Genomic DNA, 26,541 nt, shown 5'->3' with positions numbered 1-26,541 from the left:
ATACCGATCTACCTATACCACGATCACTATACCGATCTACCTATACCACAATCACTATACCGATCTACCTATACCGCAATCACTATACCGATCCACCTATACCGCAATCAGTATACCGATCTACCTATACCGCAATCAGTATACCGATCTACCTATACCGCAATCACTATACCGATCTACCTATACCACAATCACTATACCGATCTACCTATACCACAATCACTATACCGATCTACCTATACCGCAATCACTATACCGATCCACCTATACCGCAATCAGTATACCGATCTACCTATACCGCAATCACTATACCGATCTACCTATACCGCAATCACTATACCGATCCACCTATACCGCAATCAGTATACCGATCTACCTATACCGCAATCACTATACCGATCTACCTATACCGCAATCACTTTACCGATCTACCTATACCGCAATCACTATCCCGATCTACCTATACCGCAATCACTATACCGATCTACCTATACCGCAATCACTATACCGATCTACCTATACCGCAATCACTATACCGCACTGTGTGGTCGACCACGACCGTGGAGCGACTGTTTATTTTTAACAACGGGAGAGATCTGTAAATTGATTTTCTATAGGTTAGTTTCACAAACTCGTCGACTGATCAGCTATTTACAAAGGCATAATCGTCATTACCGTCGTCAGTGATCACATCATTATTGTAATAGAGCCACTGTTACCATTTGTTAAAAGTCTGATTAATCTTTATAAATACATAATGCTGTGTGAAATGGAAAAAATAAGCGAATATTACTGAAAGCATCGATAGCTGGTGAATGACTGACGAAATTGGACTCTACCACATTACCATATGAGGAAATAGAGTCGAATCATTATTCACTTAAAATGTTAGTCTGGAAAAACATTATTTTATTTCCAAGGCCAAGTTGTCGAGAACGTAGGTTGACAGTTCCACCGACTTCACGTTGGAGAACAGGAGTCCATATTCTAGTACCTAAAGGGTTGTAGATGTAGGTGTAGCCACGTGTATATTATATTCATTATGTTACCTAACCATCCATAGAAGCCATCTATTACTTAACAATTGTCCAGTGACTCAAAGCCTGACCTATCCCGCCGGGGCACTTTGACACGCATTTACCATTGTTGCAGTGCTTGCCCAACCGATCCCCAGTATCACAACCATACAATAGTCCAGTGACTGATAGCATGAGCAACCATCCATCCCACCGGGGCACCTTGACACATTTATCCACAGCCTGACCACCCGATCCCCAGTAGCATAACTGTACGATAGTCCAGTGACTGATAGCATGAGCAACCATCCATCCCACCGGGGCACCTTGACACATTTATCCACAGTCTGACCACCCGATCCCCACAGTAAATCTAAACAGGAGCAACCATCCAACCCACCGGAACACCGTGACGCGCACTTAGCCACTGTCTGACCACCGGATCCCCATAGTAAAACTTAACGATTTTCTAGTGACTGATAGCATGAGCAACCATCTATCCCACCGTCTGACCATCCGATCCCAGTTTAGGCAACCCTTACGACAATGGTTTATACTGTAGCTACCTGAAATGGACCTACGTGGTCTTTATAGAAGATATTTGTTCCTCCTGTGTTCGGGGCGGTCGGGTAGCCCAGTGGTTAAAGCGTTCGCTCGTCACGCCGAATACCCGGGTTCGATTCCCGACATGGGTACAATGTGTGAAGCCCATTTCTGGTGTCCCCGCCGTGATATTGCTGGAATATTTCTAAAAGCGGAGTAAAACCATACTCACTCAGACACTCACTCACACCTCCTGTGTTAAATATAAATGCATTATTGCTCAAATGCATATGTCAAAATCAAAAGACCTTTGCGCCTTTGCTATTTAAGATTTCGATGGCATTACCTCTTTAAATTTCATAAACACACGTTGCAAAATGACCCTCCAAATGGATTAATTCAACAAACCGATACTAATAACTACCGGGAACGCACACTGTCACAAAAAAAAGTTTTATTTCATTGAATAATGACGTTAGTCACGCACAGATTTCGATAGGCAATAATTCCAACAGAATAAAAAAACAACAACATTGTTTTCACACAGTGTCATGTCCAGACGTACGTGACTTTTCGACACACACAGGCATATCCTGATTTCGGGGCAAGGCATGATCGTATGATGTTCTTTCCTGATGTACATAGTGAATCAGGAAGTGATTATACTAGGTAGCTGAAGTAATATCTCTGTTGTGTCAAATAGCATGACATTACGAGAGTTATAGCCTCAGTCATTAATTATATATAGGCATGTGCACATGTAGGTCACGCTTAAATTTATTATCCTAGGTCCCTTGGGCATATGAGAAAAATGGTTGTGGGTTCGAATTGGCCCCAATTATGTTTCTAGATTTGTCAGCATACCCGTGCTCGTGGGTTTCACGGAAGTGGTAAACGTCTGAGACCTGCATCACCTCGGGCTTTCCTCCCACATTAAGCTGACACGCCGTGATATAACTGGAATAATGTTAAAAGCGGCGTTAAACCCAACTCACTCACTCGTTATCCTAGGTATGTTCGATGTTATTTCTCCGTGTCGTGTTGTCATACAGGGTATAAATAAATAAATAAATAAATAAATGAATAAATAAATAAATAAATAAATAAATAAATAAATGAATGAATGAATGAATGAATGAATGAATGAATGAATAACGAAATAAATAAATAAATAAATAATTAAATAAATAAATAAATAAACGGATTAACCCATTCTTTAAAAGGGGTGATGTCATTATTTGTCAATTTTCAAAGTTTCAATGGGGCATATTTGAAGTACATAAATTACGAAATACGCAAATTACATATACATGTATATCCAATTTATATACCGGATTTTTTGTGTAGTCAGGTTCAATGAACTACATACTACCTGTGCGTTTCTTTTTTGGAAGAGTGTATATGTACTCTACCACTATGAAACCCTGAGCAAAAAAGGTGGAAACACAAAAAAATACATAAAATAAGAAAGATCGTTTTCTGAATACGCTACATGTAATAACTTTCCAACTGCCACGAACACATGGCACGAGCCAATGTTTAACAGACACCTATCTCCATCCAGCGACAGATGCCAGGGCACCGCACGTCTAATATTAATGTTGCTCTTCCTAAAAATTGACGATACATACATATTCACATAGCCTTGCTCCAAGGCTGTACTGAAAGAAAGGTCCATGGATGCGTAGTAATTCTATCCTCCTAATGGCAAGTCGAGATCTGTGGACATTAAGGACTCCAGTCTCTTATAGCGACAACTTGTTCTTATTATTTACATAATCTAAAAATAGATTTAAACTAATAATAATAGCCTTAGAGACTTGTGCAAGTCTATTATTCACGCAATACTCTGAAACAGATATGTGTCAAAACAGGATCAAGTGAACGAATACTTCGTGTTAACGATATTCAGATAGACAATGGAGAAATGAAAACATGACACCGCACGTATGTTTTGTGTATTTATATTTCAAACCATGGTCTCCATTACGAGTTGCAGATGCACCAATCGCGAGGTTTATTGGCGGTTAGAGTACAATGGTTAAACTCTAGCAAGAGACAGTGCGTCTTTTGGTATTTCCCCCGTATGACGATGGAGAAACGTGGCGTGTTCGAGTTCCTGCGGTGTTGGGAAAACCGCCGTATTACATAAGATGTGCTATTCATATCCTCGTGATGGTGGTTCGGGGCAGTTTCGATTCGGCTCCTGGGCCTTTCGGAGTTATTCCCTGCCCCGAGGTCTGATGGTATTGCGGGTTGAGCCGAATTCCAGAAGTTATTAGTGATAATGGATGCATTTGCTCAGATTGAAATGAGTAGAGGCTCACGAACAAAAGGAGCATTTGTTTATCATACCACCAAGGTGTAAACCTTAGGCGTGCGAATTTTTACCGACATATCTACATATTGATGTAAGTACCTACACCGTCACAATGCGCACGTGTAACCCAGAAGGTTAAACAAATGAAGTTTGCCTGTGGTACTTTCAGAATCAGGAATGAGAATATCGCAAATTTCAGTTTAAATATTTATGTAATATAAAAGAAGATATTATGAAAACATAACTTGTAATATGTTTACACAACAAAGACTTTCTGAAACATTTGTTATTGTTTTTAGGGAACATATGGTATTTTTAAACATGAACCATACTTCTCTATGAGAGTTACTTCTCTAAAGGTAATATGATTACTCCTGTAGCCACGTCAATTATTTACACAGTCCAAAAGTGCTAATATGTCGCTACACTGAGCCTGGGTCAACGTTTCCCTCAAAGCGATATGCTATAGGCCTATTCCCGACCAACTCGACAGGCAGAACTCGCTACACTGAAATGGGTCAACCATGGCTTCCACAAAATGAAAGTCCAACAACTGGTAGTCTAGATCACGTACTTTGTGTACCTCTCTGACAAGTCTAAATTGGCACGACTCCCATGGCCGAAAGCGATGAATACTAAATACCATTTAGAAAGTGGTCAAATGTAACAAATGTTACGGATTGGAATCAAACCCAAAAAGTATCTATCTATCTATCTATCTATCTATCTATCTATCTATCTGTCTATCATCTATCTATATACATTCAGGCATATTGTCACTGTAGACATATTGTCCCTGTAGACATATTGCCACTGTAGACATAGTGTCACTGTAGACATCTTTCACTGTATACATATTGTCACTGAAGACAGTGTAACTGTAAACATATTGTCACTGAAGGCATGTTGTCACTGTAGACGTATTGTCACTGTAAACATATTGTCACTGTAGACGTATTGTCACTGTAAACATATTGTCACTGTAAACATATTGTCACTGAAGACATATTGTCACTGAAGACATATTGTCACTGTAGACATATTGTTACTGAAGACATATTGTCACTGTAGACATATTGTCACTGTAGACATATTGTCACTGTAGATATATTGCCACTGTAGACATATTGTCACTGTAGAGTTATTGCCACTGTAGACATATTGTCAATGAAGACAGTGTAACTGTAAACATATTGTCACTGTAGACGTATTGTCACTGTAAACATATTGTCACTGTAGACATATTGTCACTGTAGACATATTGCCACTGTAGACATATTGTCACTGAAGACAGTGTAACTGTAAACATATTGTCACTGAAGGCATATTGTCACTGTAGACGTATTGTCACTGTAAACATATTGTTACTGTAGACGTATTGTCACTGTAAACATATTGTCACTGTAAACATATTGTCACTGAAGACATATTGTCACTGAAGACATATTGTCACTGTAGACATATTGTCACTGTATACATATTGTCACTGTTGACATATTGTCACTGAAGACATATTGTCACTGTACACATATTGCCACTGTAGACATATTGTCACTGAAGACAGTGTAACTGTAAACATAATGTCACTGAAGGCATATTGTCACTGTAGACGTATTGTCACTGTGAACATATTGTCACTGTAGACAGATTGTCACTGAAGACATATTGTCACTGTAGACATATCCACTGTAGACATATTGTTACTGTAGACATATTGTCACTGTAGACATATTGCCACTGCAGACATATTGTCACTGTAGACATATTGTCACTGTAGACATATCGTCACTGAAGACACTTTGCAACTGTAGACATATTGTCACTGAAGACAGTGTAACTGTAGACATATTGTCACTGAAGCCACATTAAATTGTAACTGTAGATATATTGTCACTAAACACTATTGTCACTGCGGGCGTATATCATCACTGTAGACATATCATTACTGAAGGCATATTGTCACTGAGGAAAAGTTCATTACAGAGGCAGAAGTCAGCAATAACGTAATGAATAACACATATCGACGTCATTCAACTCAAACAAAGCACAACCATCTGGTCTTCTGGCGTGAATGTAATTTAACTCGTGTATAGAATTATAATTAATTATTGATGGCTATAAAAGCTAGAACAGTTCCGTGACTTAAATTAGAAAATGACACCACGTGTCTAGCAATATAAGTATATTTTTTCCTTTTACAATAATGATGGTTGGGTGGAGGGGGTTGGGGGGCGTGCTGCTGGCATGCAATGCAGTAAAGTAAACAAAATGATTGTGAGCAGTATTGATTTTAAGGAGCTTGTTATTAATTAGACATTGAATTCCTCTACTGATCGAGTTCCGTGATTACACCCCTGTACTGTCGCCAAACAAAGACCACAATTAACGCAGTATTGTTGTCTGAATGCCTCTCATAATTGCACTGAATTCCTGGCCTGAAAGCGGCTCATTTGACGAAGTACCGAGTTTGAACGAGAAGCTCTCCGCGTTCCGCAGTAGCCTCAAACCTAATGAACCTCTCGTCAGCTCACAACACACTCGTTGATCAACCTTTGAACCGCGGCTATCAAGACCACAATCAAAAGGACGGGGAACGACCACTGTTTTCGTCCATCTTCTATAAAATAACCTCGTGACTAACACGTGTATAGTCAAGGTATCCTGCGACTCTTCAAGCTGGGCGTATATCCTGAAGAGCGCCGTATAACGAGGTGTACGTTTAATGTCGGGCAGTCGTGTACCTGTGAACATAAATATTGTGCTGTGCTGCTACAGTAACAGTCCATGTGCGATCCATCTGACTAGCAGATCCTTTACGCCAGACACAGACCGGAATTCCAACAGAAATGGTGCCCCGATAAGGTTGTAATTATATTGTGTGAACAGCGAAAGTGTCACTGGCAGACGACAATGGTGTAAAACGAAGCTCCACGTCGTTGACAACTATTTTTGTGTATGTAGAACACGTTTATCTTGCCAGTGTCAGTCAAGGCAGGTTTACCACGCTAACGAAGGACCTTTCATCGCAGCTGACGAGCAGACGACACTTTGTTTTCGTCATTCAGAGCAGACGACAAGCTCAGCGTGGGATCAGAGTAAATAGAGCGGGGCTACAAAACTCGTTTTTTCAGTAGTCATCGTCGAGGACATTACCAGTGAACATTTAGGACACGAGAAGTTTCCAGTTGACATCTCGTCACGCGATTAGGATACAGGTTCTCCATTTCCACCGTCTCTCATGGTTGTCACAAGTGCGTTCCTGTTTACAATCCTTCTCGAGACTGTCACGGTGAGTAACCACTGTTTTTATTAATCTCCTAATGCTCACGTTGAATCAATAGTCGATCAATGCAATTAGTTGTTTTGTTGCCACCTTTGGATAGGAATGATACGACGAAACAGCACGCGTATTTTGGGTAACTGTTTATGGTGCCCATTCTAGACACTGTCGTAAATAGTTTGTGCAATCACAATATCATGTTTTTCTCCTTACGCTTTGTCCATGGTATGTGATATATTAATATGTTGGCCGAGTTAGTGTTGCATGACGGGATATTGTTGGTTATTCTGTTCAGTGACAAATTTATTGTAGGTGGGGTGAATGGGGCTTAATTAATATCAGCTTAAAGATTATAGCACGTATATATATATATATATATACCGACATGCATGTGTTGTGGCTGTTTGTACTAGTCCTGATTATCGTGATAGCCCATTGAGATACCTTCCCGCTTGACATAGATACCCCACTCGTGCACAGTATACTGACTCCGAGCCGACCAGGCCTTGTTTTATCTCCTTAATGCCGAGCGCCAGGCAGGGTAATATGAAAAAACATCTTATGACACCCAGGGGATCGAACCACCGACCTCCCACTCTCCACACGTACTCCAGCTGGGAGCCGTATTCTATAGTTACGTCCGTGGCCCATTGTCCGATTCAAGTTTTTTTGTTGTTTAACGCCGCACTCAGCAGTATTCCAGCTATATGACGGTTGTCTGTAAATAATCGAGTCTGAACGAGACAATCCAGTGATTGACATCATGAGCATCGATCCACGCAATTGGGATCAATCACTTGCATCAACCAAGTCAGCGAGCCTGACCACCCGATCCCGTTTGTCGTCTCTTACGACAGGCATAGTCACCTTTTACGGCATCATCGACATATTTAATGTCGGTCGGGGGAAGTGACATTCTATGTCTAAGCCACGGTTTCAGATGAGTCATCAAAAATGTGCAAGATATTTTTATTAAATATGGTAATCATATAGAAGATATATCCTGTCAAAAGTTGACAAATCTCAAAAATATTGTAATGTAATTCGTCTCTATAAAAGCCAGTGTCTGCTTTAACAGGCTTGTATAGAGAAATAGGTACTGCCGTGTGACGATTTGATAATATTATCATAATCACAGTGTCATTATCTCAGCGACAGATATACAGAAGGTTTGTTATCTACATTCATCCTGATGCTCCGTCATCATCGTCATCCCCGGGACATGTTACGATGTCGTCAAAATCTAACATCGCCATCATGCACCGAAAAATATAATCCTCATCATTATAATGTGAAACGGCACATAAGTATTGTCATGTTATCACAATCTGATATGATCAGCATGTCATTGAAATAATAATAATAATGATGATGAGAATAATAATAATGATGATGATGATTTTGATCCGAAACGGCATATAATTACTGTCACGTCATCAGTAGATATAGTGCGTGAGGATGGTTTTCCACCACTTTTAGCAATATTCCAGCACTGTCACAGCGGGGTACACCAGAATTGGGCTTCACACATTTTTCCCATTTTTAGATTCGAATCGGGTCTTCGGCGTGACGAGCGAGCGTTAACCACTAGGCTACCCCTCTGTCCAGTGTATCAAAACGTCATCAAAAGTTTCATCAAAATCTATTTAATTAACATCGACAAAAGAACTGGTAAACGCGTACGTGGTGTTCAGCACATAGGCACGAATGGCTATCTACCACATACACATGCATAATGCACTAAGGCTATTAAGACCAGCTCAAGCTTTGATTGTCACCTTTTAGAATATATTACGAAACATGGTAACACCACGACAATCGAAATGTCGGAGTTGCTAGGATCTGGATCGTAATAAACGGTTAGTGAGTCGAACAGGACTCGTGGTCACGTGATATATATTTTCTCACTTGTATCAGTACAAACATCTCATACTAGTGCAGCGATTCATGTCTTATCGTATGTTGACATTAGTCCGTAATAAATCTTGTAGGTCGTTGTCGTGTGGTGTTTCTACATAGGAAATTGATAACAGTAGATTGTCAATACAGGTGTGTCTGAACTGTTTGAAGCATGTTGTAATCTTCTCTTAAAACCACCACTATGACCGACCTATAGGGGGAGAATTCTCATGAACATGTCTACCAAGTCAGCGAGCCTGACCACCCAATACCGTTAGTCGCCTCGTACGACAAGCACAGTCGCCTTTTATGGTAAGCGTGGGTTGCTGAAGACCTATTCTACCCGGGATCTTCACCTGTCAGTTGTATACCTTGACAACGGGTATACAACGATTCAATCTGACGAACACTACTATGAGCTGATCCCAATGTGGTGGTTGGTCCTCAGTCGTGCTTGAACTACCAACCGATTAAAAGGAGGGTGGAGTAGGGGGGTTGGGGTGGGGTTGAGTGGCTTCAAGGAGTGACCTGAATAGTTACGAGTGACCTGAATAGTTACGAGTGACCTGAATTGTTACGTGTGACCTGAATAGTTACGTGTGTACCAACCCCCTCTTCACGTGGGGATCCCGCGTTAGAATTGGTGTCCATTATCTAATTAATATGCTTGTCGTAAGTGGATTGGTTGGTCAGACTGGTTATCGCACTCCAACAGCGTGGGGCGTTTTTCATATTATCAATCATTGGATTGTCTGGACTCAATTAATTACAAGCGTCGCCCCGCCTTTAGTGTTGCCAGAATATTGCGGCGTTACAACTCACATGTCATCATTAAACGACGGCGTGGAGCGGTGCTCATAACATTAAACACTAGTTTACCTGGATCTAGCGGTGATACAACTAGGATATTGCTGACACAACGGCGTACAACGCACTACATGGGACATGTGTATAATATATGCTTACTGATTATACATGATGCGAGCACTGATACTTCCTATAATTGGAGTACTGGTGGTTTTGCGAACTCGTTGGCATGTGTGACGTTCAGAAATGAAGGTACATTAAATGGTAATGGGTATAGCAATATGCAGTAGTCAGATCATTTGTTAAATGCACACGTGTTCACAACGAGCCACGTCTCGTAGTTATAGCAATTTCAAATTAAACGAATTCAAGTCATACGTCATAACTTAATGAAGTGCAAGTCACGTGTCCCATTGTCATGCCAACTGTTGGCGTGATCCATCAGTCCACCGGTTGTTTTTGAAGAGCCTGTGCAAGTCTTCTTTCACCAGAGTGAACGCGGAAACTTTCTTCCTATTCGATACAGCGGAAGAGCCTATACAAAATGGTAACAGACACGTTGTGTGTGTGTGCATGTGTGTTCGCCAGTAGCCTTACGTCAAATATGTTTCCGCGATTTAAAGGTGTAGAAATAGATCCCACGCTCGGGTCGTACAGTACAGTAGAGCGTTTCTGTCGGATAACATCACGAACAAGCATATTGTCCCTTTAGAATTCCTGCTCTGCAGTACCGTGCGATATCTGATACACTGCCACGCTACATTACTACAAAAACTATTTTGATTTAATTTACTAAATTTATCATGCTGTTGGAAACAAACTAATTATTGATTATGATATTTCCCCGAAATATGGATATGTACACGGTTTATATCAATAGAAATAGTTATGTAAAGGAAAAGAGCTGAAAGGGATGAATTTTGGCTGCTAGAGCTGACAAGATAGAATGGTGATGGTGTTTTAAATACTAGTATAATGCTCAGGAGTCTGAAATAGACACTACATTTAACCCGGAACAGTGCAAAGATATTTCGTCAAATAAGGCGCATGTTAAACAGACAGAGCTGCCGATAAGCTTTTGGTGTTGTGGGTATTTTACCCATGCAATTAAAAATCATTGGGTATCAGTAATTCTATCTGGGTATTCAAATTTCTGTTACCCACTAGTTTTTACACATGTGGGTATTTAAGTTAAATATTTAAAAACACTATTCATCTAGGCCCTGCTAACTGGTGTCGTGGGCGTTTGAGAGCTTTATAGGACTCAAAAATATCACGATACTTCCACAAGAAAGTGTGATGGCAAATGATCATGATGTAACTGTCATCGTGGAGTTCGGCAAGGTTGACGGAATGCCCATTGATAATTTCATAATAAGTTGCTGATTTGCTAATCGAATACGCAGGGTTACTCCGCAATATTTTGATGATCTGCACAAGTTTTATTTTTGTAGCGTATCTGTAATGTTCGTTGCGTATTTGATACGCTTGGATTTTATTTTATTGAGTATTTCTGATGCGTATTTTACGCAGATAAGCAGCTTATCTGGAGCTCTGACAGATCAATCGGACAGATGGAAATTCGGAAAGAATGTCATGTCATTCTTTTCGGTCGTAAATTCACACATTTATCTCCTACTCTTCACAACATATTGACATTCGTCAGTATATGGAGTAGAAAAAACCATATCCTTGTGGTAATTTAATACAACATATATTTACCAAGATATGAACAAATAATATGCCATATATAAGTAATTCCCGTTAAACCTTTAAACTTGTACCTTAAATAACTTAGTCTAATACGTGACATTGTGTTGTTTCCCGGACACTTGAATAGCGCGGGTCTCATATCCCAATTGCATGGATCGACGTCCATGTTATCAATCACTAGATTGTCTGATCAGACTCGATCTTTTACAGACAGCCGTCATATAGCTTGAATATTGCTGAGTGCGGCGTTAAACAACAAACAGACCATTACACGTTCTTAGCAATACGGAAATCACAGGGTAAGATAGGTTAGTCCCAACACAGTATTTTAGCTTTGTTTGTTTGTTGTTTTACGCCGCACTCGGCAAAATTCCAGCAATATGACGGCGGTCTGTTAATAATCGAGTCTGGACCAGACAACCATGTGCCCGATGGACACCATGGGCATCGATCCACGCAGTTGGGATTCACCCAGTCACCGAGCCTGACAATCCATTTAGTTTCCTCAAGAAATAAAGATTAGGACAAGCACAGGTTGTTAGGGACTTGCATGCTTACGGGACGGGGTACCCGGTATCAACACAGGAAGTTTCCTCTTGCGATAAGATAGGTTGTTGGACCTTCGTACCATTAGTCCACACAGGGTTGGTCTGAGAAAGGGACCTATATTAGGTATATTAATATTTCCAGATGCATTAGTGTTTATGTAATTGTCATAAAATTACTAAAACTTGTCAGAAAAATGATTATCGTTACTGGTTATTTTATTGCCTAGATCTGGGCTGAATGAGTGAATAATGTTCGGCGCCGCAATGGGCTTTTCCCCCTGCCGTATATCACTTCAGACTGAACAATTAGCGCCTGAACCACACAAATGAGTATTGTATGATCAAAGTTCACTCCGTCTGGGCGACCCGTGAAGAACTGGGGTAGAATAGGTCTTCAGCAACCCATGCTTGTCGTAAAAGGCGACTAACAGGTTCGGGTGGTCAGGTTGACTTGGTTGATGCATGTCATCATATCCCAGTCGTATCAGTCGTACGGGCCGTAACTGTCGTTCGGAATACCCCGTGTTAAAGTATTCGAGGTTGCATGATTAGAAAACACATTCCGACAGTCACTTTCATGATCTGGTAAGCCACGCTTTGATTGGTCGGATGAAAGGTCGTTCCGACGTGACCCGTAATGGGATGTCCTCAGATCTTTGTTTAGCGGTAGCGAGAACTAAGATCTGATTTTAATGAGATTAGTTCTCATATCTCATGAACTATTTTAAGTATTCCGAAAATCAATAGTGAATTAATCTGTGCACCTCAATCGACTCTCCTCGGTTGCTGACTTGGTTGATGCATGTCATCGTATCCCAATTGCGTGGATTGATGTTCATGATGTCAATCACTGGATTGTCTGGTCCAGACTCGATTATTTACAGACCGCCGTCATATAGCTGGAATATTGCTGAGTTCGGCGTTAAACAACAACAAACAAACAAACAAACAAACACTCTGTCTGGGCACGGGTTCGAGCAACCACGGAACCGTATCAACCGATGTTCCTTTTGTCGCCTCTCACCAAAAGCAGAAGGCAACACCAAATCCCCATTCCCAGGGTATTCAAGGATAGAAGTAGAATAAGTTATCAATCAATAATCTGTGATAGTTATATAACACTGCAACAGTATAAACATATATCGTATATAATATATAAAGTAGGTCAAAGTTGTCAGGTATTCATAACATCTTGATCACATGAGAGTGATCACGAGTGTCGCACGTTATGTATCGAGTTTCAGGTTGAAGTGTAGGCTTGTATTCTGTTTGTGCTTCTTCAGTGCTTCGTATTGACCGTTCCATATACAGCAGATGCTATTTAAAGTATTGTAAATGCAACGAACACTTGAATGTCAAATTTATGGATTCTTTGCACTGCAAGGGGCGGGACAGTAGCCAAGTGGTTAAAGCCATCGGTCGTCACGCCGTCAGCAGGACGGCTAACATGTAAAGGAGAAACGGTTCAGAGGATTGACAGGACAGGACACTCCAACAACCGAACTCTGTATGCTTAACAAAAAGAATTTAATACTGGGCTCCGTCCGTTTGCTAGACTGCAGTTGCTGTTTCCAATATATATCTAAAAAAAATATTAAAATCCTGTTCGTTGATTATCTTTTTTATTGATAACAATGGGTTTTTTTGGTTTTGTTTTTTTAAAGTTTGTTTGTTTGCTTGTTTAAGGTTATTTGAAACATTATTTTTTTAATTATTGTTATCATTGTAACCTTGTGGCCACCCTCCGACAATTCATCAAAACATTATTTTCATGGATTTAAGCATTTGAGTATTAGTTTTTAAATGATTTAATTTAAGTTCAACAAACATGACCATGCCACGAGGCGGTCGGGTAGCCTAGTGGTTAAAGCGTTGGCTCGTCACTCTGAAGACCCGGGTTCGATTCCCCACATGGGTACAATGTGTGAAGCCCGTTTCTGGTGTCCCTTGCCGTGATATTACTGGAATATTGCTAAAAGCGGCGTCAAACTATTCTCATTCACTCACTTTGCATATGTATAATATATGACCTTGCGGCCGTAAGTCCTTGCGGCCATCTAGAGGGTTGTTGTACCAACATTAGCAAGTTGGCCTGTGTAAATGTTTCTAAACGATGCATGGAATTAACGAAGGGATGATCCTAAACCGTTCTGCAAGTGTATAGACCGCCTCCGTGGTCTGGGGGATAGAGCGTCTGCCCGGAAATCGGAAGGTCGGTGGTTCGATCCCCGGCTGCGTCATACGAAAGGATGGTACTTATTGTTTCCTTGGGATGATAAAACAAGGACTGTTCGGCTCAGAGTCGGTGCCTGAGTGGGATATACATGTGAAATTTGCGGTAAGGTGGACTAGCACTTTAAAACCGGCATTAGTTGGGACTTAGAACAAGCACGCGCCACACACACTCGCCCCGCCCCGATCCCGCACAATGAGACAAAACATTTCATAAGATCCACGTTGAGAGGCCATTTTATTCAGTTCGATTTGTGACCTGTGTAAAAGTCCAACTGGGCGTATGTGGTGTATAGCGTAGGCAGTCGATAATTGGATTTTCGTATGTGAGATGCTTTATCTTTGTGGTTGTCAAGGACTTCTCTGCGTCCACAAATACAAGAAGTTCAAATTCAATATAGTCGTATCTCGTTGAACGTCGTTGTTTATGTACTGATGAGAGCTCTCTGTCATTCCAATATCATGTTCTGTTTGAAAGTATTGGAATGTCGGAATATTTACTTTCTTCGTGTTGTAGAATTGATTCTATTCTCAGAGGGAAGTTGAACCGCTTATGTAATGTATTATTGCTCGAATAATCGGAAATCAAATAAGTCATGGCGCGCGTCGACAGCCAACGTTATCCAATGTGTTGCGTTATCATTTCACGAGCGCTTTAGCTTCTCAACGCAGAATGTTGTCAAACCTTTGAGAACATTATCTGATGAACTTTGATTTTCTATTTCCGTTCCTTACAGCAAACCCTGTCTGAAATATTTCCTTGTCCGCTCTAAGCTATTCGTGGATTTTCTCCTTTTCAATTATTAAGATATTATAAAAAAGAAAATGGGTTCAGCTGTTTGGTCTGGGAACAAATGGAAATGGTAGTGCTTTATGATTTCCACCACGTGTAAAAGCAACACTGATTACAGGTCTTTTTGTACGGTGTGACCATATGATGCCTCTCAAATGAAAGCGGGAGGCAGAGTTGCGACCCTTGGCTACGCCAGAATCCTATGATTGTGGGTTCGAATTCCGGTTCGCCCCGATTATGTTTCGAGGTTTGTCAGCACCATACCCGTGCTCGTGGGTTTCACCGAAGTAGTGTGCATGACTTCGGGCTTTCCTCCCACATTAAGCTGACACGTCGTGATATAACGGGAATGGAATACTTTTTAAAGCGGCGTTAGGCCCAACTCACTCACTCAACTGAAAACAGGTTGTATTTTGAAATTTGAAACTGGTACAAACATGTTTAATTTGTTTCGAATTTCGTTTCGATGTTCCTTTTGTCGCCTCTCACCAAAAGCAGAAGGCAACACCAAATCCCCATTCCCAGGGTATTCAAGGATAGAAGTAGAATAAGTTATCAATCAATAATCTGTGATAGTTATATAACACTGCAACAGTATAAACATATATCGTATATAATATATAAAGTAGGTCAAAGTTGTCAGGTATTCATAACATCTTGATCACATGAGAGTGATCACGAGTGTCGCACGTTATGTATCGAGTTTCAGGTTGAAGTGTAGGCTTGTATTCTGTTTGTGCTTCTTCAGTGCTTCGTATTGACCGTTCCATATACAGCAGATGCTATTTAAAGTATTGTAAATGCAACGAACACTTGAATGTCAAATTTATGGATTCTTTGCACTGCAAGGGGCGGGACAGTAGCCAAGTGGTTAAAGCCATCGGTCGTCACGCCGTCAGCAGGACGGCTAACATGTAAAGGAGAAACGGTTCAGAGGATTGACAGGACAGGACACTCCAACAACCGAACTCTGTATGCTTAACAAAAAGAATTTAATACTGGGCTCCGTCCGTTTGCTAGACTGCAGTTGCTGTTTCCAATATATATCTAAAAAAAATATTAAAATCCTGTTCGTTGATTATCTTTTTTATTGATAACAATGGGTTTTTTTGGTTTTGTTTTTTTAAAGTTTGTTTGTTTGCTTGTTTAAGGTTATTTGAAACATTATTTTTTTAATTATTGTTATCATTGTAACCTTGTGGCCACCCTCCGACAATTCATCAAAACATTATTTTCATGGATTTAAGCATTTGAGTATTAGTTTTTAAATGATTTAATTTAAGTTCAACAAACATGACCATGCCACGAGGCGGTCGGGTAGCCTAGTGGTTAAAGCGTTGGCTCGTCACTCTGAAGACCCGGGTTCGATTCCCCACATGGGTACAATGTGTGAAGCCCGTTTCTGGTGTCCCTTGCCGTGATATTACTGGAATATTGCTAAAAGCGGCGTCAAACTATTCTCATTCACTCACTTTGCATATGTATAATATATGACCTTGCGGCCGTAAGTCCTTGCGGCCATCTAGAGGGTTGTTGTACCAACATTAGCAAGTTGGCCTGTGTAAATGTTTCTAAACGATGCATGGAATTAACGAAGGGATGATCCTAAACCGTTCTGCAAGTGTATAGACCGCCTCCGTGGTCTGGGGGATAGAGCGTCTGCCCGGAAATCGGAAGGTCGGTGGTTCGATCCCCGGCTGCGTCATACGAAAGGATGGTACTTATTGTTTCCTTGGGATGATAAAACAAGGACTGTTCGGCTCAGAGTCGGTGCCTGAGTGGGATATACATGTGAAATTTGCGGTAAGGTGGACTAGCACTTTAAAACCGGCATTAGTTGGGACTTAGAACAAGCACGCGCCACACACACTCGCCCCGCCCCGATCCCGCACAATGAGACAAAACATTTCATAAGATCCACGTTGAGAGGCCATTTTATTCAGTTCGATTTGTGACCTGTGTAAAAGTCCAACTGGGCGTATGTGGTGTATAGCGTAGGCAGTCGATAATTGGATTTTCGTATGTGAGATGCTTTATCTTTGTGGTTGTCAAGGACTTCTCTGCGTCCACAAATACAAGAAGTTCAAATTCAATATAGTCGTATCTCGTTGAACGTCGTTGTTTATGTACTGATGAGAGCTCTCTGTCATTCCAATATCATGTTCTGTTTGAAAGTATTGGAATGTCGGAATATTTACTTTCTTCGTGTTGTAGAATTGATTCTATTCTCAGAGGGAAGTTGAACCGCTTATGTAATGTATTATTGCTCGAATAATCGGAAATCAAATAAGTCATGGCGCGCGTCGACAGCCAACGTTATCCAATGTGTTGCGTTATCATTTCACGAGCGCTTTAGCTTCTCAACGCAGAATGTTGTCAAACCTTTGAGAACATTATCTGATGAACTTTGATTTTCTATTTCCGTTCCTTACAGCAAACCCTGTCTGAAATATTTCCTTGTCCGCTCTAAGCTATTCGTGGATTTTCTCCTTTTCAATTATTAAGATATTATAAAAAAGAAAATGGGTTCAGCTGTTTGGTCTGGGAACAAATGGAAATGGTAGTGCTTTATGATTTCCACCACGTGTAAAAGCAACACTGATTACAGGTCTTTTTGTACGGTGTGACCATATGATGCCTCTCAAATGAAAGCGGGAGGCAGAGTTGCGACCCTTGGCTACGCCAGAATCCTATGATTGTGGGTTCGAATTCCGGTTCGCCCCGATTATGTTTCGAGGTTTGTCAGCACCATACCCGTGCTCGTGGGTTTCACCGAAGTAGTGTGCATGACTTCGGGCTTTCCTCCCACATTAAGCTGACACGTCGTGATATAACGGGAATGGAATACTTTTTAAAGCGGCGTTAGGCCCAACTCACTCACTCAACTGAAAACAGGTTGTATTTTGAAATTTGAAACTGGTACAAACATGTTTAATTTGTTTCGAATTTCGTTTCGTTTTCAATTCTAGCCACATAGATTCAAAAGAAGGGAAACAAGCAGGCTTTTTTACACTAAAAAAAACACTCTATGGCATTACTGTGTGAGAGGGTATGGTTTTTACGCCACTTTTAATAATATTGGAGCAATGCCGCATTGAATTGACTATGTATAGTTTGGTCTTGACGCCGCAGTCCCCATATTAATTCCAGCCACCTAACGTTGCTATGTACAGTCGAGTGGGTCAAACAGATTAGTGGTTGTGATATGAACAACGACGTGGGGGAGCGATGACGTGCAGTCGACAAGCACCTATCATTTGCTATTTTCACCTCTTACATGCATGTAGATTAGCGCCACATTAAAACTATGTGTCCGGTTTCCCGACCGTCCTTAATTTGGAACCGACCGCCTCTGTGGTCTAGTGGTAGAGCGTCCGCCCGGAGAGCGGAAGGTTCCGGGTTCTATTCCCGGCCGCGTCATACCAAAAGACGTCCGGACCAGTACAAGCACACACACACACACATGTGCATGCACGTCGCTATATAAGTGCAATAATCTTGGTCGCGACGTAAAACCCCATTTTACCTCACCTTAATTTGGAACCCCCGACATTTTATCTTTTTCTCGAGCTACACCATAGCTTTTACAACATCAATATTCTTTTAAGTGTAGGGGCGGTCGGGTAGCATAGTGGTTAAAGCGTTCGCTCGTCACGCTGAAGATCCGGGTTCGATTCCCAACATGGGTTCAATGTGTGAAGCCCATTTCTGGTGCCCCCCACCGTGATATTGCAGGAATATTGCTAAAAGCAGCGTAAAACCATACTCACTCACTCTCTTAAGTGTAAGTGTACATATACCTTATTTCACTAGTGCTCGAAGTTTATGTTTACATTATCTGTCAGTTTTAATCACTTTCAAACTGTAGCAAAATTGTTAGCATTGAGAACTTGTTCAGAACTATCGCCCCCAAGTGCTACAGTCAGTGAGGCCTACCATCGTTGGATTTTCCCGTGTCATCGGCTCAAGTTAGTGGTCCGGGCCTGCGGACAAGCGTGATTTAGGAGCCTGTTTTATAACCACGCAAGGGGCGGTCGGGTAGCCTAGTGGTGAAAGCGTTGGCTCGTCACGCCGAAGACCCGGGTTCGATTCCCGACATGGGTACAATGTGTTAAGCCCATTTATGGTGTCCCCGGCCGTGATATTGCTGGAATATTGCTAAAAGCGGCGTAAAACCATACTCATTCACTATAACCACGCGGTCTTAATGTACTGAAATAGGAAGCACACATATTTTATTTGTGTGTGACCAACTCTACACGGGCGTATAGCATTACCGTAAAAGTAGGAAATTTGTAACACCTTCAGCGCGTTCATGACTGATATATAGATCCGGTAAACACGTCAAACTAACGCAAATATGTTTTATCCACCAATAAATATTAAATGGAAGAATGATTCAGAAAGAATATCAAGCAAATATCTGAATGCTAATATTTTGAAAAACGAATAATTGAATAGACATTTACATGCAGTATTTTTGGTGGTTTCTAAGGACGAAAAAACCCGTGTAATCTCTAAACATACACTGCTGTGTAAGTTAATCAGCCGTCGCTGCTAACGATGATGTATATTAATATGTTGCTCAATTTATCATGGTGCCGTGATTAAAGTAGAGGAAGTAATCATGACCTAATTAGCCACGTGATGACCTAATTAGCCACGTGATGACCTAATTGCTTTGATGAATGTGGTGTTATCGTGAGTCATATGGAATAAGACCGAATTAATTATTCACTTCTGTCCACGACAGGGAGTTCTGATTTATTATTACGATGCTAATGCGTCTATGAGTATTTTAATCAGGGTTGATAATTTACACCAACTTAGGAGGTAGTTTTCTCTTTTCTCATGAACGCAAGCTGAAAGTAGCAGATGCGGATGGAGGTGATTCGCGACCAGGACAATGGGATAATAGAAACAGGATGCTTGGATCATGCTGTGCTATATAAAATGATTCATCTGGCTACGAATGTGAGTCCGCCAAAGATGTTTACTTCCATGTAGATGCGTTAAGCCATTTGTTATTATTTATGATTAGGATTTGTGTCGAATGTTTGTTAGTGCGTTTACATATGAAATACAGATAATGATATGGCGCTATGCTTGTTTTTACTTATTATCACATTCGAAAATCCCGCTAGTCCGCTAGCCCAGGACTACTAAATTGTGCTGAGGGCAAATAAAAATCCAATTATGGTCGTCCTCATTGACTAGAAGCATTTGAGGTCTATAATTCTGAATCAGTTCTGAATGCCTCAATTTTGCTACAGATTGGAACTAAAAAACTACTGACAGAAAATGTAATCATAGTAAACATTGTTGTTTCGTTCAATCAGGACGATCCATAAACGTTGAGAATTAGTGAAATAAAGTACAGTAAACTACGGTTATAACGAACTAAAAGGAGACCACTATTTTTAGTTCGTTATAACCGTAGTTCGTTATAAGCACATATATACACCGTAAATACAGCAAATCGACGGGACCCCAAAACAGTTCATTATATCCGTTAGTTCGGTATAAACGTGTTCGTTATAAACGTAGTTTACCGTGTACACTTACACTTGAAAGAGTGAGTGAGTATGGTTTTACGCCGCTTTTAGCAATATTCCAGCAATATCACTTGCAGGGGGACACCAGAAATGGGCTTCACACATTGTACCCATGTTGGGAATCGAACCCGGGTCGTCGGCGTGACGAGCCAACGCTTTAACCACTAGACTACCCGACCGCGCCTACACTTAAAAGAAGTTTTAAGGCTATTTTAAAGCTGTGGTGTAGCTCGAGAAAAAAAGTTTAATGTAAGGGCTTCCAAATTAAGGGCGGTCTAAAAACGACACATATTTTTTGTGGGGCGCTAATTCACATCCTCATTGAAGAAGCATTTATTCCGAACCAGTTCTGAATGCCTCAATTTTGCTACAGATTGGAACTAAATAAAACTATACAAGTCTCGTTTAAGCAGGTCCACGGGGTTAAAGAGTTAAAGGAGTGGTGATCCACGTGGTGAATAAGTTAAAGGAGTGGTGATCCACGGGGTTAAAGAGTTAAAGGAGTGGTGATCCACGTGGTGAATAAGTTAAAGGAGTTGTGATCCACGGGGTTAAAGAGTTAAAGGGGTGGTGATCCACGTGGTTAAATAGTTAAAGGGGTGGTGATCCACGGGGTTAAAGAGTTAAAGGAGTGGTGATCCACGTGGTGAATGAGTTAAAGGAGTGGTGATCCACGTGGTGAATGAGTTAAAGGCGTGGTGATCCACGCGGTTATTGAGTTAAAGGAGTGGTGATCCACGTGGTTACTGAGTTAAAGGAGTGGTGATCCACGGGGTTTAAGGAGTCGATAGTTTAGTGGACCGAATCCAGTTCGAAAACAAAATAACATAAAATACGTGTAGCAACATATCCGCTATGCACTTTTCGAGCCGTTGTTACGGAGCGGACGGGATAGATACATGTTACACAAACAGTACATCTCGCTCATTAGAAACGACGCGAGTCTTTCTCAATTATTCATATGACCCTTCTGTGATCCTTGATGAAGTCAGTCTGATGTCAGTTTCACCTTGTGCTAGATAGACAGTTCCGTCTCGTTTGCGAGTGCAGCATACGTCAAACAACTGCCTTGCTGTATGTGAGCTGTGTTTATTGATCCGGAATTTACCACTAAAAAACATTGTATACTGCAGTGTGTTGGAAGATTTCAAATTTCCTCAAACCATTGTTACACTGGAAGCTGCGCTTAATCAATAATCCTTGAATGTGGTGCTTTCGCTTTATTTGACACAGAATAGTTGTGTCGCTTTTAAAGTTGAATGGTAGTTATTGCAGTACAGTTTACAGAGCGGCAAGGGCGATTTATTGCTTGGGGGGGCCGCTGATGTGGTGATGTGGCATGAGTTAGGTGCTCTTGGTACAACCTTGTTCTTTGGCCCTTTTCCGACCGAGTTTGTGAAAGACCCTTGACATTATTGATTTGAATTCAGATCACTAATTATATATACAAGAAGGAATATGATCCCTCCACAACAAGAACTGATGATTGTGTGCAGTTCGGGTCTAAAGATCTCGTTTCTCTTGGGACTCACTGGGGACCCTTACACTTCAAAATTATCGAGCGGGGTAAAAAACGTCTGTGTCGGCGCCAGGTAGCGTGTTAGTGTTATGACCAGCGAAAAGACCCGTGAAGATCCGTGGTGGAATAGGTCTTCGGCAACCCTTGCCGTAAAAGGCGACTATGCTTGCCGTAAGAGGCGACTAATGGGATCGGGTGGTCAGGCTCGCCGACTTGGTTGATGCATGTCATCGATACCAATTGAGGGGATCGATGCTCATGATATCAATCACTGGATTGTCTGGTCCATATTCGATTATTTACAGACCGTCGTCATTTAGCTGGAATATTGCTTAGGGCGGCGTTAAACAACAAACCAACCAACCAACCAGCGGAGAAAGGACAGGAAAAGTAAACTACGGTTATAACGAACTCGAAGGGACAACTAATTTTAGTTCGTAATAACCGTACTTCGTTATAAGCATATATACAGCATATATACAACAAATGGTCTGGTCTAAAGAATAAGTTCGTTATATCGGTCAGTTCGGTATAAGCGTGTTCGTTATAAACGTTGTTTAACCGGTAATGCTTGCAAAATAGAATCGACTGGCTTCATGGCCGATGTGTCAGCGTACATTCTTAGTTGTCTGTAGTTATTTGTGTTGAAATATTAGTTATGGAAGGCTGTCTATCAGCTGGAATAAATAACTGAATATTGCCGATTGTGGAGCAATTAAGCCATCATACAATTACTTACTCTGATCTTGAAGTCTGTTTTAAACGGACAAAAGTCAAGCCGAAATTACGAAAGTTGTATATATATAATATCTATATATAATATGTTTTATTGCGTTGTTAGTCATACGGGTTTTTGCGAACTGGTTCACAAGATCAGCTGATCCGACAATTTTGAAAGCGAAATTCGAAACCTGAACTTAATCTTCCTATGATAGAAATTAATAATTTATTTTGACCAAATATACATTTCACACACATGTCGATGGGTCAACAATAGAAATAATTTATATTAGAGCTTTCAATTTAAAAAATGAAATAGTTTCATCATGATGTTATTCTGGCCCACAGCGTTCCGAACCAAGCGATAAATGTGGCTTCATGCGCAGCTGTGTGTAATTCGTCGCTGTGTACGTGTTGACCTGATAACTGTTGGTTTGACCTACATAAGTAAGCAACTATACTTGCCTAAACGCATGTTCGTATTCATAATTTAGGAGTAACACCGGGTTTTATTTCGAGTTTCTTCATATAATTATGTTTATCCATATTTTCATAAATTCATTTGTTGTGCGCCAATCTTTCGCGACATGTTATCGTTTTATGTAATATGTACACCAATTACGTTGCTCAGTGCGTGACCGACATCTGGAAGGTTATTCCGGGACAAGCCTAGGGCAATTGACGGGAAGAGACGAACATGAACGACTACTTTATTCCGTAACCTCTCTACCAAATGTGCGCTGACCGCCGCTGTTTTGGGATGGGCTTGGTCCACTTCCATCATGTAAATAACATGTAAATGTTGTTTATCAAGGTCATTGTGTCCAGGGCACGAACACTTAAATAGGCTGAGATAGACACCTTGTCGCGCGTTGAGTGATGGATGGCTACACTGCTTGCTATGAATAAGTCATTGGCTTGCTTCTTAGGATGGGTCAAAGAGAACTTTTTTGTTTACCTTTTCTCAAAACATGACCTTAACATTGACCGAGTTCAGGGTCTATAAATAGTCAATTCAATCATCGGGAGTAATTTCAGTCAGTTGTGCTTAACGCCACTTTTAACAGTGTTCCTTTGATTTGTTTGTTTGTTGTTTAACGCCGAACTCAGCAATATATTCCAGCTATATGATGGCGGTCTGTAAATATCGAGTCTGGACCAGACAATCCAGTGATTGACATTATTAGCATCGATCCACGCAATTGGGATACGATGACCCGATCGCGTTAGTCTCCCCGTACGTCAAGCATCGGTTGCTGAAGACCTATTTTACCCCGGATCTTCACGGGTGTGTTGTTGGGACAGTGGTCCCTCTGATATCCCTATTTTAACTCCACGGACCCTCAAAATATATTACCAATAGTTCCAAGGACTCACAACAAACATATTGACCCGGTCAAATCCCCGATTGTCTTATGACAATACTGATCGAGTCATAAGTGAGGCCTCTGTACGCTGTGGCAGGAGTGAGTGAGTGAGTTGGGTTTAGCGCCGCTTTTAACATTATTACAGTTATATCACGGCGTGTCAGCTAAATGTGAGAGGAAAGCCCGAAGTGATGCAGGTCTCAGACGTTTACCACTTTGGTGAAACCAACGAGCACGGGTATGGTGCGGACAAACCTAGAAACATAATCGGGGCGAACCGGGATTCGAACCCACAATCATAGGTTTCTGACGTGCCCAAGGGACGCAACTCTGAACAGCGAGCCGCGGCGCCTTAAACGACTGGGCCACCCATGCCCCCCTGTGACACGATGTACAGTCTACGTTAGGTCGTAACGGAAATAAGCTTCGCTGTTTTAGACAAAATTAATTCTTCTAAAAACTTCAGCTGTTGTTTAACCAACACAGCATTGAAATTGGCCTCATCTTTTCAATACTTCTCGTCGTTCATGTTTGCATTCTGCGCAGATTCTCACATCCGTGGCAGAGCACTCGATCGTTGCCTCGTCTCCCGTAATTGTCGCTATGTTATGAATGTGGCACATGTGTCTCGACAGGAACTTATTGCAAAACATGAAAACAAAGACGTCAACGCGTTGTCTATATTCCAGATACATTCCAAAAATCCATTTCTCTCGTGTGACGAGAAAATGGGGCGGTCGTGATGAAGCGACGTGTATGTGTTATAAATAAACCTATATGTTATGCCAGCTGTTAGGGATTACACAGGGATACGGTGTACATCTCGCCCACTGATGGCATCTGGATGCAGTTGCATACTACACTCATTTCTTGGTCCACCCACATTCGCTGCGCCGGCGCAATTGGACTTAGGACTGCATCGTATTTTGCCGATACATTTCTTGACCACGGCCTCCTCCATAAAACATGACCAGTCCCTGAATGTGTCACCATCGGGGGTCAGTTCAAAGTCTTCGTCTCCGTACACTTGTCAATGAAGGAAATATGTACAAGAAACGTTCTTGTCCTATATCCGACACGTGTTTTGTAGTCATAAAAGTGCCGTATTTTGGGCACAGTAATTATTGAGTGAGCCCGGATCTGCAGTTGCCCTATTTATTTTGTGGCGGCTAAATAGTCTATTGTTCTCGTGAGAGGCGACCGATCGGGTTGTAGGATCGGTGACTTGGTTGATAACGTGTCGTGATACCCCGGCGGCGTTTTGCTCATATTATCAATCATTAGTCTGGTACCGACTCCATTATAAACAAGCCCCCGCAGTGTAGCGCTCTCTCTCTCTCTCTCTCTCTCTCTCTCTCTCTCTCTCTCTCTCTCTCTCTCTCTCTCTCTCTCTCAGTCCTATTGTGAATTTTGTGATGGAATACTCTGTCTGAAGATATTCCATTAATATCTCATTGGCGTAATATAACTTGTGAAATAACACTCGAATCCCAGTTCGCCCCGATTATACCCGTGTTCGTGGGTTTCACCGAAGTGGTAAACGTCTGATACCTGCATCACTTCGGGCTTTCCTCCCACATCAAGCTGATGCGCCGTGATATAATCTGAAATACTGTTCAAAGTAGCGTTATACCCACTCACTGTTACTCTATTATACTTGAGTATGTTTGTTTGTTTGTTTGTTTGTTTTTTAACGCCGCACTCAGCAATATTCCAGCTATATGACGGCGGTCTGTAAATAATCGAGTCTGAACCAGACAATCTAGTGATTGACATCATGAGCATCGATCCACGCAATTGGGATACGATTCCATGACTATGAATAGTATCGCATCTATGAACGCTTCGAACGTCTGAAAGGCTGAGAAACTGTTTGTTGTTTATACTTTATAGCAGTGGCATGGGGATCTCGTGAAGCATTAATTATATCGCGGATGAGTAAGAACTCACATTGTTTGTTTCAATTTGAGGGGACTAGCTAAGATGGTTTCTTGGCTGTAATACTAACGTCTGTGGCGTGAAGATTTAGTCTAACCAAGATTAGCCCAGGAATTATTCAGTGAGGTAAGATTAATTTTACATGAGATGGAAATAACCATCACGACACGAGAGCGATTTCTACATACCTTTGAAACGTTTGTCTAACTAACCTTAATTAGGAAAGCTGTAGAGCTATATCCTAAATCGGATCAGCGCCAACCAAAGCATTACCCAATGCGGGGCTGGTGT

At 41.3% G+C, this 26,541-nt stretch overlaps 1 protein-coding gene across 1 annotated transcript in view; it reads left to right on the top strand.

Annotated features, from left to right (window-relative positions):
* Window positions 1–6,415: 6,415 nt before the first annotated feature.
* Window positions 6,416–26,541, top strand: part of LOC139445934 (uncharacterized) — a 35,174-nt gene continuing 15,048 nt past the window's right edge. The window contains exon 1 of the mRNA XM_071227183.1: window positions 6,416–7,168. Coding sequence (XP_071083284.1) covers window positions 7,118–7,168 — 51 coding nt within the window. The 5' untranslated portion in view covers window positions 6,416–7,117. The remainder of the gene's footprint in view (window positions 7,169–26,541) is intronic.

The sequence above is a fragment of the Haliotis cracherodii genome, unplaced genomic scaffold (assembly GCF_022045235.1).
Source record: "Haliotis cracherodii isolate W230 unplaced genomic scaffold, xgHalCrac1.p SCAF_6, whole genome shotgun sequence".
In the NCBI taxonomy this organism is placed as follows: Eukaryota; Metazoa; Mollusca; class Gastropoda; order Lepetellida; family Haliotidae; genus Haliotis; species Haliotis cracherodii.
The sequence above is the reverse complement of the archived record's forward strand: the minus strand, read 5'-3'. Positions and strand labels throughout refer to the sequence as shown.